At 38.9% G+C, this 14,477-nt stretch overlaps 2 protein-coding genes across 3 annotated transcripts; one reads left to right on the top strand and one right to left on the bottom strand.

Moving 5' to 3' along the window:
• The first annotated feature begins 1,391 nt into the window (after window positions 1–1,391).
• Window positions 1,392–12,361, top strand: rbm28 (RNA binding motif protein 28). 2 transcript variants are annotated; one of them, XM_044357194.1, is made up of 21 exons: window positions 1,392–1,765; window positions 2,149–2,295; window positions 2,384–2,508; window positions 2,646–2,721; window positions 2,844–2,936; window positions 3,056–3,127; window positions 3,212–3,314; window positions 3,401–3,627; window positions 3,721–3,787; window positions 3,949–4,058; window positions 4,150–4,223; window positions 4,351–4,486; window positions 5,028–5,092; window positions 5,198–5,356; window positions 5,570–5,719; window positions 5,899–5,973; window positions 6,077–6,164; window positions 6,458–6,593; window positions 8,481–8,595; window positions 11,776–11,963; window positions 12,038–12,361. In XM_044357194.1, exons 1-20 carry the CDS (start codon window positions 1,648–1,650, stop codon window positions 11,914–11,916), a joined length of 2,277 nt encoding a protein of 758 aa, XP_044213129.1. In that variant the 5' UTR covers window positions 1,392–1,647; the 3' UTR covers window positions 11,917–11,963; window positions 12,038–12,361. The 2 variants fall into 2 exon arrangements, with proteins under 2 accessions (XP_044213129.1, XP_044213130.1); XM_044357195.1 differs by having other exon boundaries at window positions 11,776–11,952; window positions 12,027–12,361.
• An 801-nt stretch (window positions 12,362–13,162) lies between these two features.
• On the bottom strand, window positions 13,163–14,446 carry LOC122986108 (leptin-like). Its single transcript, XM_044357196.1, has 2 exons — window positions 13,732–14,446; window positions 13,163–13,636 (listed from the first exon to the last, which is right to left on the bottom strand). The coding sequence occupies exons 1-2, from the start codon at window positions 13,876–13,878 to the stop codon at window positions 13,301–13,303; spliced, it is 483 nt and encodes a 160-aa protein (XP_044213131.1). The 5' UTR covers window positions 13,879–14,446; the 3' UTR covers window positions 13,163–13,300.
• Window positions 14,447–14,477: the final 31 nt, after the last annotated feature.

Genomic DNA, 14,477 nt, shown 5'->3' on the forward strand with positions numbered 1-14,477 from the left:
CAAACTTAGTCCCCCTTGATTCAAAAATGTGTTTTGCTTTTTGTTACTTCACTTGGATGTTTGAGCTTCACTGTGGAGAATGATGTTTGTGTAGAGTTTGACACTTTCCACTTTCAGCACATTCATCTGCTGAAAGTGAAAAGTTTCTCTGAGCTTGTTAATAATTTGATTTTAAGGGTCGGATCTATGAGAAGGATTTGTGACATCACAACTAGTTTGGAAGCCAATCCTCATCCAGTATTCAATTTAACAAGTGTGATGTAGAAACTTGAAGCCTCCAGTGCACAAACACTGAGAATGGACTATACAGTTAAGCAGGAGACATCTTGTGTCCAACAGTTAAACTTTTGAAATTAATCGTATTTGCATATTCATATATTCTGGGATTTTTAATGAGAGAAAAGAAGACGTCATTTTAAGGATCTTAATTCGATAATTTACCATTTTTTTGTGGAAAAACCATATTAGACAGAATTTGAAGGTAAGGTAGTTGCTTGAATGTCAGCGAGTACAGCTGCTAACAAACCTACACCCCTTACATTTTGTCAACGACAAGCCTTACTGGAAATTATGCTGTCCCCCCATTCTCCTCTGTAGTGAACTGCATGTGATCGCTCCAACCTGAAGGGCCACCCTAAAGACTTTGGATTAGTTCTGCAATGCAGGGTTTTTTTTGTTTTTGTTTTTTTTAAACTCTCTTAATTGTTTCCACCCAGTTTTAACAACAAAAGCTGGGAGATTGTCTTCAGTCTCTAGTTGAGGGAAGCTTTTGGAGACTGACTTGTGAGTCTAGAAATTATTATTCAAGGTTGGGTATTTTATATACATCTTAAAATATGTCTGGAGGCAATATTTAAATTTAAACCTCATTAACAGAAACTCCCCCAAAAAACTGATAAACAATGCCATCTATTTTAACTGTTTCAGGCACTCCATTCTTTACCCATCATCCCTCTGTCACAGTACACAGTAGTGTTTGTTTATGATTTTTTAGGCAAGGTGGCTTTAACTTTTGTAGGGGGTTGAATGTACTGTTGTGTCAAAAAGTCTTCCCACTGAACTGCTGTGTTGAGTAAATTTCATATTAATTATTATACATAACTATTATTATTATGTATTATACATAATGATTAATATGCTGAAAATAATATACATAATTAAATGAGGGAATGATTAGATGGCATTTTAAGGTTTTTAAAGTGGTAATCATACTTTTTTTGGTGGTTAAAATATTATCAGACACACATTATTGTTCCATTATTGTGGAGTGGATCTTTAAATATTTGGGCAGGGAAATACAGTGTGAACAGGAGTGCAACAGGTTTTTGGGACAGTGGGCGGCGACATTAAGCAGCTTTCTACGGGTAAAAACAAAAAGAAGAAGAAGTAGCCCAGATGACGATTTCCGTTCGTTTTCCAAGATGGCTGCCCACGTTTACAAACATGCGATCTGACTTGGTCGCTATCGGTGTTGGAATGAAATAGCTTTATAGCATTCATTCATCTCACTGATTCGTGTAACATTTGATATTTAGAGACCTACTTTTAGTGTTGAACTGTTGACAGTTTAGAGATCAGTTTGCGGTTTATTATCGAGCTAGAAAGTGTTACATTAGCGTGCTAACGTTAGCCTGGCAGCGGAGAGCCATGCCAGCACAGACTCTATTCATCGGTTCTCTGCCAGCTTCGGCTTCAAATGAACGCCTTGAGGAGATATTCTCTGAGATTGGTCCTTTAAAGCAATGCTTCGTGGTCAGAGAGAAAGGTAATACTCTTATATAAGTTAACATGGAAATGAGTAACTTAAGCTTAATGGAGATGGACCATACAGAGTGACATTTGAGCCTGTCAGTGTAAAAAATGCTTTACTAAATAGTTACAGTACAATTAAACATAACATATAAACATATAATACTCTAAATTGGGCCATTTTGCATAATAAGTACTTTTACTAACCCTTTTGATACTTTAATTACATTTTTCTGATAATATTTTTTACTTTTACTTAAGTAAGACTTTGAATGCAGGACTTTTACTTGTAATTGAGTACTTTTTCACTGTAGTATTGCCACTCTTAAAAGATCTGAGTTTTTCTTCCACCACTGCATAAATGACAACATAAATAATATATTTGTTTTTATTAACCAGGCTCAGAAAAATGTCGGGGTTTTGGCTATGTCACATACTCCATGGAGGAGGATGCACAACGAGCCTTGAAAGAAATAAAAGAATACGACGGACAGAAGCTTTCTGTGACGGTGGCAAAGAAGAAAATAAAAGACAAAAAGAAAACAGGTGTGTATGACGGCATGTCCAAAACTAGTAACTGGGAGAGCTTTCACACCATGTCTACTGATAACTATGCTCATGTCATTTCATTTAGCACTGAAAGAGCCAGCACCAGAATCAGCACCAGCTCCAGCGCCAAGTAGAAGTGAGGAGAAATCCAAAGGCTTCAGGAAAAACAGTCTGAAAGCGAGACTCATCATAAGGAATCTCAGTTTTAAGGTGCAATATGTTACAAAGTTGTGACATGCATCAGTTGATAAGCACACTTTGATTCATGTGCAGAATGTCACAGTTACCTAATTGCTGTGGTAAACTCATTGCTTGACCTGTAGCGCATTACATGTATTGTGTTACAGTGCTCAGAGGAGGATCTGAAGCAAGTTTTTGCCAAGTTTGGAACAGTTCTTGAGGGCAAAATCCCCCTTAAACCTGGTAAGAATGGTTTAAATTCTTACTGGATATGCAAATAAGCCACACAAGTAAATGATGTCGGTTGTGTGGTTATTTTCTTTTTTATTTTTGTAACTTATCATATTTTTTCATTCTTTGTACAGATGGGAAGATGCGCGGGTTTGCATTTGTCCAATTTAAAAATGTGTCTGAGGCAGCGAAAGCGCTTAATGCTATGAACCTGAAAGAGATTAAAGGTTAGTGACTGAGACACTTAGATTGCTGTTGTGTGAGAACCACTGTTCATTGTCGACATCTCTTTTGTTCAGTTTGTGTAATGTGACTATGTTTATAGTTGTTACTGTTTCATTCAAAGGTCGGCAGGTAGCAGTTGACTGGGCTGTGCCTAAGGACAAGTTTGTTGCCACACACCCAACTACCAGTGCAGGTAATCATTAGTACTGTTAAAACAGCCACTTCTCTTTTTATAATACACAACAAATTACTTAACGCTGTTTTGTTTACTTTGCAGGAAATAAGAAGACAGAGGAAGCAGCTGCAAAACAGTCGGACACAGAGAGTGACAGTGAAGACGAGGATGAAGAAAAGGACCAAGCAGCTCCTGAGAAGATGAAGTGTGAACCTCAAACATTTGTTGCACTGTTAATATGCTGCTTGGTGTTGAAATTGGTTAACAATTTTATACTAAATCTTTCCATAGGGTCAGTTCAAAAGCAGCTGTGCAGCAGGTGGAGGAATCACAATCAGATGATGAAGAAGAACAAGACAGTGAGGAGGAGGAGGAGGATGATGATGATGATGATGATGATGATGGTGATGTATCCCAGGAGGGAGAAGACGATAAGAGTAGCCTTGGTTCACATAATGATCAAGATGACAGTGAGGATGAAGAGGAAGATGATGAGGATGACGAAGAAGATGAATCAGGTATAAAATTCTCAGCCCATGTTTTTGATATTTTTGCTTGTAATATAAATATTTTCTTCCATTAAAATGTTGTATTACTTTTTTTTATGCTAGCTCAAAAGAAAACCACAAGGAAACTTCTACCTTCAGATGTGAATGAAGGCAGAACACTTTTCATCAGGTTGGTGATTCTTCTCACAGCTTAACCTTAAACCCACCCTCATTACGTTTACCTTGAACCATTTCTCCACTTGTTCTTTCATCCTCAAACTCTCTCCAGGTATTCATACTCATTAATTATCTTATTATCCTTTTTGTTCATCTCACTCCTGGCTGATTTAGGAACCTGTCCTTTGACACGGAGGAAGAAGGCCTTGAGGAAGTTCTTCTACAGTACGGAGAACTTAACTACATTAAGATTGTTCTCCATCCAGACACAGAACATTCAAAAGGTCAGTCAGCAGCGCTTGAGTACTAGACTCTTCTCCCTGTTGTTTGAGAAAACAAGCTGATGAATTCATACTCGGTTTGTTTCTTTGCCAGGTTGTGCGTTTGCTCAGTTTAAGACTAAAGAGGCTGCAGACAGATGCATGGCTGCAGCACAGGATGAAGCAGAGGTAATAATATGCAATCTAAAATGCATACATAAATATTCTCTTGTACCTGCATTCTTTATTTCATGGCATCATCTGTTTGTGCAGTTGATATGGATGCCTTCTTGTAACTTTGGGTTATTTGTTGCAGAACGGAGGTATCCGTGTAGATGGTAGAAAGCTGTTGATTGCAGTGGCAGTGACCAGAGAGGATGCTGCCAAGCTGAAGGTCAACAAAGTGAAAGTAGAAACAGGCACCAGGAATATGTACCTGGCCAGAGAGGGATGTGAGTAAACCTGATATATTCTCTTCTCTTCAGCCTCTGCTGACCAGCTTCTACTCTGACACTTAGGACTCTAAGCAGCAAGCAACATGACACATAAGTGATATTTTGGGATCTATAGTAGACTATAGATTAAAGATCTGCAGGTTTTTGCTGCACAGCATGTTACCACAAATTGTAAGTTGTAAAATATTAGCAAACAGCTGCCTACTTGCAGATCCAGCAAACACAGAGTGACATGAGCATCTCTTTGGGGTTGTGTCAGGTGTAAGTCCGACATTAATTCACTGTTTAGCTCTGGTTTTGTTCATCAGCAAGCTCCATGTACTAGCCAGATTACATCTCAAACAAATTCAGTAGTTGTCAACACAGTACTGTTAGTACTGTGTTGACAACTACTGAGCAAAGTCATGTCTGGCTCGTGATGTGCCTATTAATAAAAGTATGAGAACAGGTTTAGTTGCCACACTCCTTTCTTGAATTGCTTCCAGGTCTTTTCATTTTATTTATCTTATTCTTTTCTTACTCCATTATTATCACCCAGTGATCCGTGCTGGAACCAAAGCTGCAGAGGGTGTGTCTGAGGCAGACATGATCAAGAGAACCAGAGTGAGTCTTTATAATTAACCTTTTCAGACCTTTCTGTTAAGAGAACACATTTTAGAACATAACTTTCCACTTATGTTGACACTTTGTGTTTGCTGTTCCCCATAGTTTGAAGAAGTAAAGAAGGCAAAGCTTCGGGACATCAAAGTTTTTGTGTCGAAGACTCGTCTCTGTGTTCATAATCTGCCCAAGTCAGTGGACAATAAAAAACTCAAAGCACTTTGCCTTCAAGCAGTAAAAGGAAGTCAGAGAGTCCGCATCACAGAGGTGAGAAACAATATGGCATACTGGTAGACAGCAGTCTTAAATAGATTTTTATAGCGCTGCAGCTTTGTAAAACATGCCTGGCAATAGTTTGTACAAGTAGTATTATCAATATATTAGCCTGTTGTGTATAAAAAAAAAAGATATTTGACCAGTAGAGGGTGGTGTTGTCATTTTTGTTCATGGTGTGTGCACGTCTATCATTTCCCTTTTCAGTGTAGGGTCATGTATGACAAGAAGCCAGAGAGGGGTCAGGTGATGGGACAATCACTTGGTTATGGCTTTGTCCAGTTCCAGGACCACGAACATGCTCTCAGTACGCTTCGTTACCTCAACAACAACCCCGACATCTTTGGCTCACACAAGGTACATTTTGGCAGCGGATTACCTCATAAGCTCAAAAACTGCTCGTTGTGTGCTTTGTTGCAATTGTATTGATTTACCTCTTTCAGATTTTTAGGCTTACATTGTTACTGGATTTCTTTTCCTGGTCCATGAGTAATCTTTTACTTGTTCATAACTATGTCTGTTATGTCATCCTGCAGAGACCTATTGTCGAGTTCTCCCTGGAGGATTCAAGGAAACTCAAAATAAAAGAAATCCGACAACAAAAAAACAAGGTGCGTTTGTATCAATTTGTGTGATAGTTAAGGGCTTAGAACCTCCATCCAGTTTGAGAAATGTTTTATTCTAAATGGAAAGCATTGTGTGCATTTTTTACAGGAGTTTTTCAGAAAACAGCCTTTAAAAGGTGGAGTGAAACCTCATTCCCAAAAAACACAGTCTTCATCAGAGCTGACAAGAGAGCGAGGTAAGAAAATATATATTTTTCTGGATATGTTCTTTTATTATATTATAACTTATTTATGGTTTTATTAACTGAACTTAACAATGGAAAAGTGATTAAAAAACATGTTATACTGTCACAGTGAAGGTACAGTACACACAGTAGTGCTGTGGAATATGGAAACCATATTGTCATTGGCTGTAACACTGAGTTTAATTAAACTCAGTGGAACATGGCCAGTTCATATTTGCTGTTATCCATTTACATCCTTCTTAATCTTCTTGATTCTCTCCCGACCACTTTTCTGTGTTTTTCAGCTCCTCATCAAAACCAGAGACAAAACAGACACGTCGGCTTCCAGACCACCCCTGAGGTGGAGCATGTAGATTTGGGAGACGGAAAGAAACGGAAGAAGGTTCTACCTTTCGCCTCACACCGAGGACCTAAAATCAGGTAAAGTTATTATTCATTTTTACTAGTCTCCTGTTTACAGTGCACAGTGTAAAGCAGCAGGACCAGACAGTATCAGTGGGCCGGTCCTCTAACTATGTGGTGACCAACTAGCGCCGGTGTTCACAATGATATTCAACCTGTCCCTGGTTCAGTCTGTTATACCCACGTGCTTCAAGAAGTCCACCATCAATCCTGTACCAAAAAAACACAACACCAGCCTGCCTGAATGACTGCTGCCCATTGGTGTTCACCTCTGTAGTGATGAAGTGCTTTAAACAGCTGGACAAGGATTACATCTGCTCCTCACTACCCAGCACACTGGATCCACTACAGTCTTCCTACCATCCTAACTGATCAACAGAAGACGTCATAGTACACATCATCCCCGCCACTCTATCTCACCTGGACAAGAAAGGGAGCTATATGAGATTACTGTTCATTGACTACAGTTCAGTGTTTAACACCATAGTTCCCTCCAGGCTCGTCACAAAGCTCAAGGACCTGGGATTAAACACCTTCCTGATGGGCAGACCCCAGGTGGTGAGGGGAAGTGGAGATACCTCTTCTACCCTCATCCTTAAGCACCTCAGGGCTGCATTTTGAGCCCCTTGCTGTACCCCCTGTACACACATGACTGTGTAGCCACTTTCGACTCAAACACCCTCATCGAGTTTGCTGACAACACAACTGTGGTGGGCCTGATCACAGATAACAATGAAAAGGCCTATCTGAAGGAAGTAGAGGACCTGACCCGCTGGTGTCAGGACAACAACATACTCCTGAATGTCAGCAAGACTAAAGAGCTGAAAATGGACTTTAGGAAGAAACGGAGAAGGAACAACGCCCCCCTTAATATTAACGGGTCTTCGGTGGAGAGTGTGGACAGCTAAGTACCTTGGTGTCCACATCACCAAGGGCCTTACCTGAATGTACTGACTCAGTGATGAGAAAGGCAAAGCAGAGACTGTTTCACCTCAGACACTGGAGGAAATTCCGAGTTTACCCTCAAATACGGAGGAAATTCTACTCCTGCACCATCAAGAGTGTCCTGACGGGGAACATCACTGCCTGGTATGGAAAGAGCACCAAGCAGGACCATAAGGCCCTGCGAAGATTGGTTCATTCGGCTGAATGTACAATAGGCGGTGCTCTACCCTGCCTAAAGGATATTTACACCAAGTGCTGCAAGAATAAGGCTAGAAGAATCATTAAGGATCCCAACTACCCGGATAACGCCCCCTCTCCCCCTTACTCCAATCATACACATATGTTTATTACTATTCCTATTTTATTTAAACTATTTTTAATGCACAAATTGAAGGAACTGCCTGGATTGCATTTCACTGTGATTGTACTTTATATGATTACATGTGACAAATAAACTTGATTGACTGATGTATCACTCAAATCCTGACGGCAAAATAATGGTACCAAGGAGAAAAATGATCAAATTATACTTTCATCAACTGGACAGCAATATTGTTTTCATATTATTTAACTTAAGACAGACATTTTGGCCATTTTGTCATTTCCTACCACGTTTCTTCCTTGTTTTGACATGTGTTTGCTGTTCTCATCAACTTAATGCACCTGTTGAAGTATCAGAGCCAAGTAGTGCTTCCGTCTCTGTGTTGAATTTTAAAACTTTTTAGAATTGCATGACTGGCACCAACTGACTGATGTATTTTACTCCAGTTCCTACAAATGTTAGGTGGCCTTTCCCAACTTCAGTAATTAAGTTAACCTATCATCTGTCAGATATGTACAGCTGGGGAAAACAGTGGGGAAAATATCCTGAGGAAACCAATATAAGAAAACTATGAGTCAACAGCACAGCATCAGGATGTCGTTATATATTGTGAAACACGGTCTTTTTGTCTTTTGCAGAATGCGTGACAAAGGAAAACAACAGGCCCCACCACCAAAGAAAGCAAGGCCTGGATCCAGCAGAAAGGAACGTCAAAGATGGCAGATGGAAAAACCCACACAACCCAGAAACCAGGTTTATATGTTCTTTTGTTCTTTTTCTCTTACATTGGACTCAATGTATTTCTTTTTTTTTTTCATGCTAAACTGTGATTGGCTCTGACATGTAAAATGATGCTCCAGGGGAGGCTGTCCTACCTTACCAATCAACAACCAGAATGCAATATTGACATCGAGTTGGTCCAATGATAGTTTCCAGAATTCATCTTCAATTCTCTCCACTGTAAGGCAGAGTAGCAGCAGTAGATAGCTCCTTGCGTTAGCCAATGCAACAGCTGGCTTGTTGTAGCAGCCTGAAGGACTCTTTATACATCCATGGAAGGACTGTTAAGGACTGTTGTTAAGCTAATGGGAGAAATTATCTGGATTGTGCAGCGCAGCAGCAGCAGGACGCTGCCGGGGAGGCTAGAGAGAGAAGCAACCAGAGAAACAACCAGGAGAGTTAGCTTGTTTGTCATTGTTGCTAATGATATCAGACTGGTTAAGCAGCAGCCATAAAGTTCTGTTAACTAACATACAAGATGACCAACAGCTACAAATGAACGTTATGACACGAATACTTCATCTCCATGAAAGAAAGAAGAAGAGGTCAGATAGCGTGAGTCAGATACAGCTTCTCTCTCTCTGTCTCTTTAGTCGCTAATTTCATCTCTGATGGTTAAATGTCTCTGTGTGGCTTTTTTGTGTTTTTTATCTCCTTAACAAGAATGCAGCAGAGATCATATAATGTGTTGTGGGTAGTTTGCTTGTTGAAGTTACAGTGAGCTGTCTTTTTAATTGAGTGGTTGTTCAGTCACCTGTTGATGTGTGATTAGTTAATGAGTGCAGGAGGTCTGGCTGCTTGCTTCTGACAGTTTCTTTAGTTTGTTTTTAAGCTGAGCCGTATATTGAGTAATAAGCTTAAAGTAACTGGAATAACAAGTGTTAACTAGTGGTGTAATGGATTGTAGTTGATCCGTGATCCGTACGGATCGCCCCCCATGGTTCGGCAGGCATATGAACTGCGGATTAATTGCAAAATTTAATGTCTCAGTTAAGACAAAGAAAACAAACTGCTGTAAGTACAAGTCATGGGCAGACAGCGTGTCGCTAACGTTAACAGGGTTTTTGAAGAGCAACGATAAAACCAGCATCTAACGGTCCAATGTGACATTTGAGTTATGTTTACCTGCTGTTTAATGTGCTGCAGCTGAGGAGCTAATTAGCATCTAGCTGCTAACTGACGTTAGTGGTGAATGTTTGTTATCATCAAGTTTTGATGATGTGGACAGAGGCTGTTTCATTCACTGTTTAAAAGAGGAAGGTTTCGTGCCTCATATTGCAATAACTGAGCATTGAATATTTTATATATTTTATTTAAACATTGGACAGCTTAAATGTTTTTTTCATTTAAGACCATGGGCAAAAGCTCCTTGCTGTTTCTTGCTGTAAGTGTGTTACAAAATTAATGGAAAACAAAGTTTTATTTGTCTCCCCCTTTTTTTCGCTGATCCTAATAATGATCTGATCCGTGACTCAAATCCATGATACGATCCGAACCGTGAGTTTTGTGTTCATGTTAACACCCCTAGTGTTAACATGTCAGCTTTTTAGACTATATTTTGTATGTGGTGCGTATAGATCAGAGTGTGTAAGTCATGTATTTGATACATGCATTAATACTTTCTGATGTGAACCTACACTTTTAGATCTGTGAATGTTTTTTGTGTTCAATTTTTCTAGTATTCAGCACTGATCTGAACCGGTATCACATTATAAGCTTTGTGCTACTTTATATATTTCTGTATACTAAGAAAATACATAGGAAACACGTGTAAATCATGTGATATGTTGTCTGTTTTTGATGAGAAGATAAATTTGTTTTCACAATAGAACAATACTATAAATTTGAATTTCACTTTGTTGGTAAAATGACACATTTGAACCACTCCATGGCTAAAATGAGCACTTCTTTGTTTAGAGACATTATGTATATGCTAAATGTCTTTAAAGACGCAGCCTTTTCACCACTCAAGCAAATTGTTTTATTGGCATATAAAATTGCCCCCCACCCCTCTGATTTCATCAGGTGGGACAATGATATAGTTTGATGCAGTTTGTCGTAAGATTCTTCCTCTGGTCCTCCCCAATTTTTTGAGTCACCAGCCACCACTTATATATATATACACTGTACGTGAAGACTGGGGTCATATTCTTACCACATCTTGAGGTGTTAAGCTGCTATTTTACTGATTTATTGGAAACTACTACAAATAGTTGTTGACAGTCCAAACTGTAAAAATCATTCAAGGCTTTACTGTTAGAGTAACATCAAGACTAATTTCTGTTCTGTACTAAAACCAGCCCCTAAAGACCAAATCAAAACAGTCTAAAAATTGTCTACTGCTGGCAGTCAGCCTCACACAGATCAAAGATTTAACAAAATATAAAAACATGTGTCACTGTATCTCAAAAACAGTGAGTCAAAACATGGAAAAATACTGCACCAGATTAACTGATGATAGCACATTCACATTTCACAGTAGCTTGCCCATTTAAAATTTGATGCTTTGGCGCCACCGAGTGAAATTGTTGTGGGATTAACACAATACTAAGGTAAGGGAGTTTTGTACAGTAGCCCAAAATCACAGAGTTGCTAGAAAGAACTTTCCAGCATATGACACCCTGTATCCTAAGATCATCTGTTACAGCCACTATAGTATGTTTTCATTTGGCCTTAGAAAAACAAAAAAAACCCTTTACCTGGAAAAAAAGAAGACATTCAGGAAAAGCAAAAGTGCAGAGATCCCTCTTCCAGGATGGTTAGACACTTTTTTTTTTTTTTTTTTAAGACAAATTCTCACAAATGTGGCTTGTTGTATTAAAATGCACTGATGAAAGCAAGTTGCTGGAACTACATTGGACAAAGCATGTTCATTATGTTGAGTCATCATGATTGGAACCTAACATTCAGATTTTATTTCATGAGATGCATTTGACAGAATTATGTTGTGGTTACATTCCTGATTTAGCATAGTTAAGCTTTGTAATTGAATGTGATATTTAGCCCCACTAATGACATCACACAGCTTGCTTTAGACACTGATCTCTGCCAGCAAGCAGGATTATTTCTGAAATAATGGCATGGAAATTTTGGTGACACTTAGAGTTTTTCCTGTTGCACCTCATAACTGTTGTTATTTTGTTTGTATTTCAGAAGGTTAAAACAGCAAAGAAGCATTTCAGGAGCAGGGATGGGGACCGTTTTGACAGCCTGGTGGAGCAGTACAAGAGGAAACTGATTGGTAACAGTGGAGCGAGCACCACCATCAAGAGAAACAAGTGGTTTGATAGTTAATTCTGTGTGTGTGTGTGTGTGTGTGTGTGTGTGTGTGTGTGTGTGTGTGTGTGTGTGTGTGTGTGTGTGTGTGTGTGTGTGTGTGTGTGTGTGTGTGTGTGTGTGCGCGCGTGTGTGTGTGAGAGTGAGAGGGAGAGTCTTACATCTTTACAGCTACAACAGCAGAGTTTCTCTATATTTGAAATCCTGAAGTGTTACAATAAATTCCATGATTCTCATTAACGAGTTTGGTGTCAGATTGTACAGTATATGATGCCCATGTGTTTAACGTCCTTCATCCTGTTCTGACATTGTGTAATTTGTTCTCAATTTGCTACATTTTGTTGTTTCTGTTTATGATCTGTTTTTTCCCTCCACTGAAAGAAACTGAATCATGTAAGGGTGGCTTTTTCATGTAAATTGATTTTTTATGAAAATATATTAAAACACCTGACTTTGTGCTTTATTGTTAATCTATTAATTTTGTATTAAATCCATATTGTCTCAATCCATTATGACAGTTGGCATAAATTATTTTAATACTAGTTTTTATTAAAGAGTTAATCATTAGCTGATGTGACTTCATAAACACTTCCCGCTCATGAACCCCAAATATAGAAGTGTAGCAAGAGAACAACACCCACAAATGATATTATATATTAACCCGGACTACGTGCTTTTTTTCCCACTTCATTCTGATCTCTCAACTCATCTTTCACTCATTACACAACCATGAAAAACTTGCATAATACAAAAAATATGCTTCATGTGAAAAATGTATTCATATTCAATAGTTATAAAAAATATGCACTTTACATAAATATACAAAATGTCATCTATGGATATAAATAGCCATTTTTGAAAAGCTGTTGATATTGCACTGAAACAAAACTTGCCCTTTACCCTTCTTGTCCTCATACAAACACATCTGTTATTTTTGGCAAGTTTCGGCCTGGTTTTGAGGAATTTCCAGGAATGACATTGCTGCTCATTGTGACGTTTCCTTTGGCTGCAGTCAACCAGACACAGCTGACTGAATTGTTCTGCAGATCTACAGTGCTGGTTGTTGATATAACAGTCGTGTCGTCACACAAACCTATATGAGCAGCTGATTTATCTTTATGTGCAAAACATAGATTAGTTATACATTCATTCAGAAACTACACATTTGCTGCAAACATCCTGGTGAAAAAGCCATTTTTGTTTCAAAATACATATTTTCTAAATAGTATATAAATAAATACATAAGTATATAAATAAGTGCAAATTCAAGAATAAATTTGAAGAATAAAGTTCAACATGGCCAGCAGGGAATGTTATCACTCACATCACTGATGGAGATTTGACAATTCTTTCCCTAAAGTCAGGCCAACAACTTACAAACATTGACCCTAATGTCAGTCTACTAGCAAGTTTTCAGGTGATCCATGTTCTTCAGCAGCTGATTGAGGACCTGCTTCACTCTCATTAGAGCCTCAATGCTCACAGTGTGAATAAACGCCTTTCGACTCTGCAGCTCCTGCAGCGGGCCAGGCACTGAGGTTTTTGTCAGATGCTTGCTGCAGGACCCCTTCACCCTCTGATCAAGGTAACCCGTCAACGAAGAGATTTCAGACTTCACCTGGGAGACCCCGTTGAAGTTTTCTGAGATCAGGTTGTTATAACCCTCCAAGACCATCACTATGGAGGAAAGTCCATCCAAATTATCAGCGGGTGAAGTAAGTGTCCGGCCAGGAGGGCCCTGCAGAGAGAACATGATTAATTTAAACACCAGTTTTTGTAAAAACGTGTGTCATGTACAGACTGTGTCGCCACAGACAGAACTACAAATATTACCTGGAAGTCTTTGTTCAGCTTAACAATCAGCTGTTTAGCCATCCGTTCCACTTTCGCCTTCTCTACTTCCACTGGCAGCGGAGCAGCTGTGCCCACATTAAAAACGTGCAAAAGAGAAAATAGGATGGCCACGATGCTGTAGTCCATATTTGTAGTATTTCCCCAGTTGTACAAAATGTAGAAAAGTACTGGTATTTCTAGAAGAAGGATGAAATTGTAAAGGAACCGAGATTATTCAGGTTTTTCTTTTAGTTATTTCTCACTTGCAGTCTTGCATCATTTCACTAACAAAGCAGGCGTGAGTTCAGATCTACATCATCATATTATTCATGCCTCTCTCCGGTAATTTACACAATATTTGGTTATGCTTGTTTGTGATAAGGAAATCTGTGAATTTTTGACTGTGTAAACAGGTACAAAGATCACAGACTTTGGCTGACACTATTATAGTCAACCCTTCCCAAAACTCTGGTTAATGCTTGTAAAGAAAATGCGGAAAGTTAAGCTCACTAAGACTCAGATTTACTGGAGCTACTACACAAGCAGAAAAAAACAAACAAGCATCTCTTTACAAACACATATCCTTTCTGCAACATGCTACACATTTTTAACAAATAAATCCAGAGAAAGACTAAAATGTGGCTAGAAAGATACTTCAGAAACAAAGATGGAAGAGTTGAAGTTGAGTAAAGGAGATGGTGACTGAGATGGACAGTGAGATGGAGAGGAGAGTTGACCTTACCTCA

This window comes from Thunnus albacares, chromosome 7 (genome assembly GCF_914725855.1).
Source record: "Thunnus albacares chromosome 7, fThuAlb1.1, whole genome shotgun sequence".
In the NCBI taxonomy this organism is placed as follows: Eukaryota; Metazoa; Chordata; class Actinopteri; order Scombriformes; family Scombridae; genus Thunnus; species Thunnus albacares.

What these genes read in the sequence shown, in the direction of transcription:
- rbm28 (XM_044357194.1), top strand. Translation starts at nt 1,648, where the DNA reads ATGCCAGCACAGACTCTATTCATCGGTTCTCTGCCAGCTTCGGCTTCA. An exon ending in GCAGCTCCTGAGAAGATGAA is followed by an intron (nt 3,315 to 3,400) that starts GTGTGAACCTCA and finishes ATCTTTCCATAG; the next exon opens with GGTCAGTTCAAAAGCAGCTG. An exon ending in ACATCTTTGGCTCACACAAG is followed by an intron (nt 5,720 to 5,898) that starts GTACATTTTGGC and finishes GTCATCCTGCAG; the next exon opens with AGACCTATTGTCGAGTTCTC.
- LOC122986108 (XM_044357196.1), bottom strand. Translation starts at nt 13,878, where the DNA reads ATGGACTACAGCATCGTGGCCATCCTATTTTCTCTTTTGCACGTTTTT. An exon ending in AGCTGAACAAAGACTTCCAG is followed by an intron (nt 13,637 to 13,731) that starts GTAATATTTGTA and finishes TTCTCTCTGCAG; the next exon opens with GGCCCTCCTGGCCGGACACT.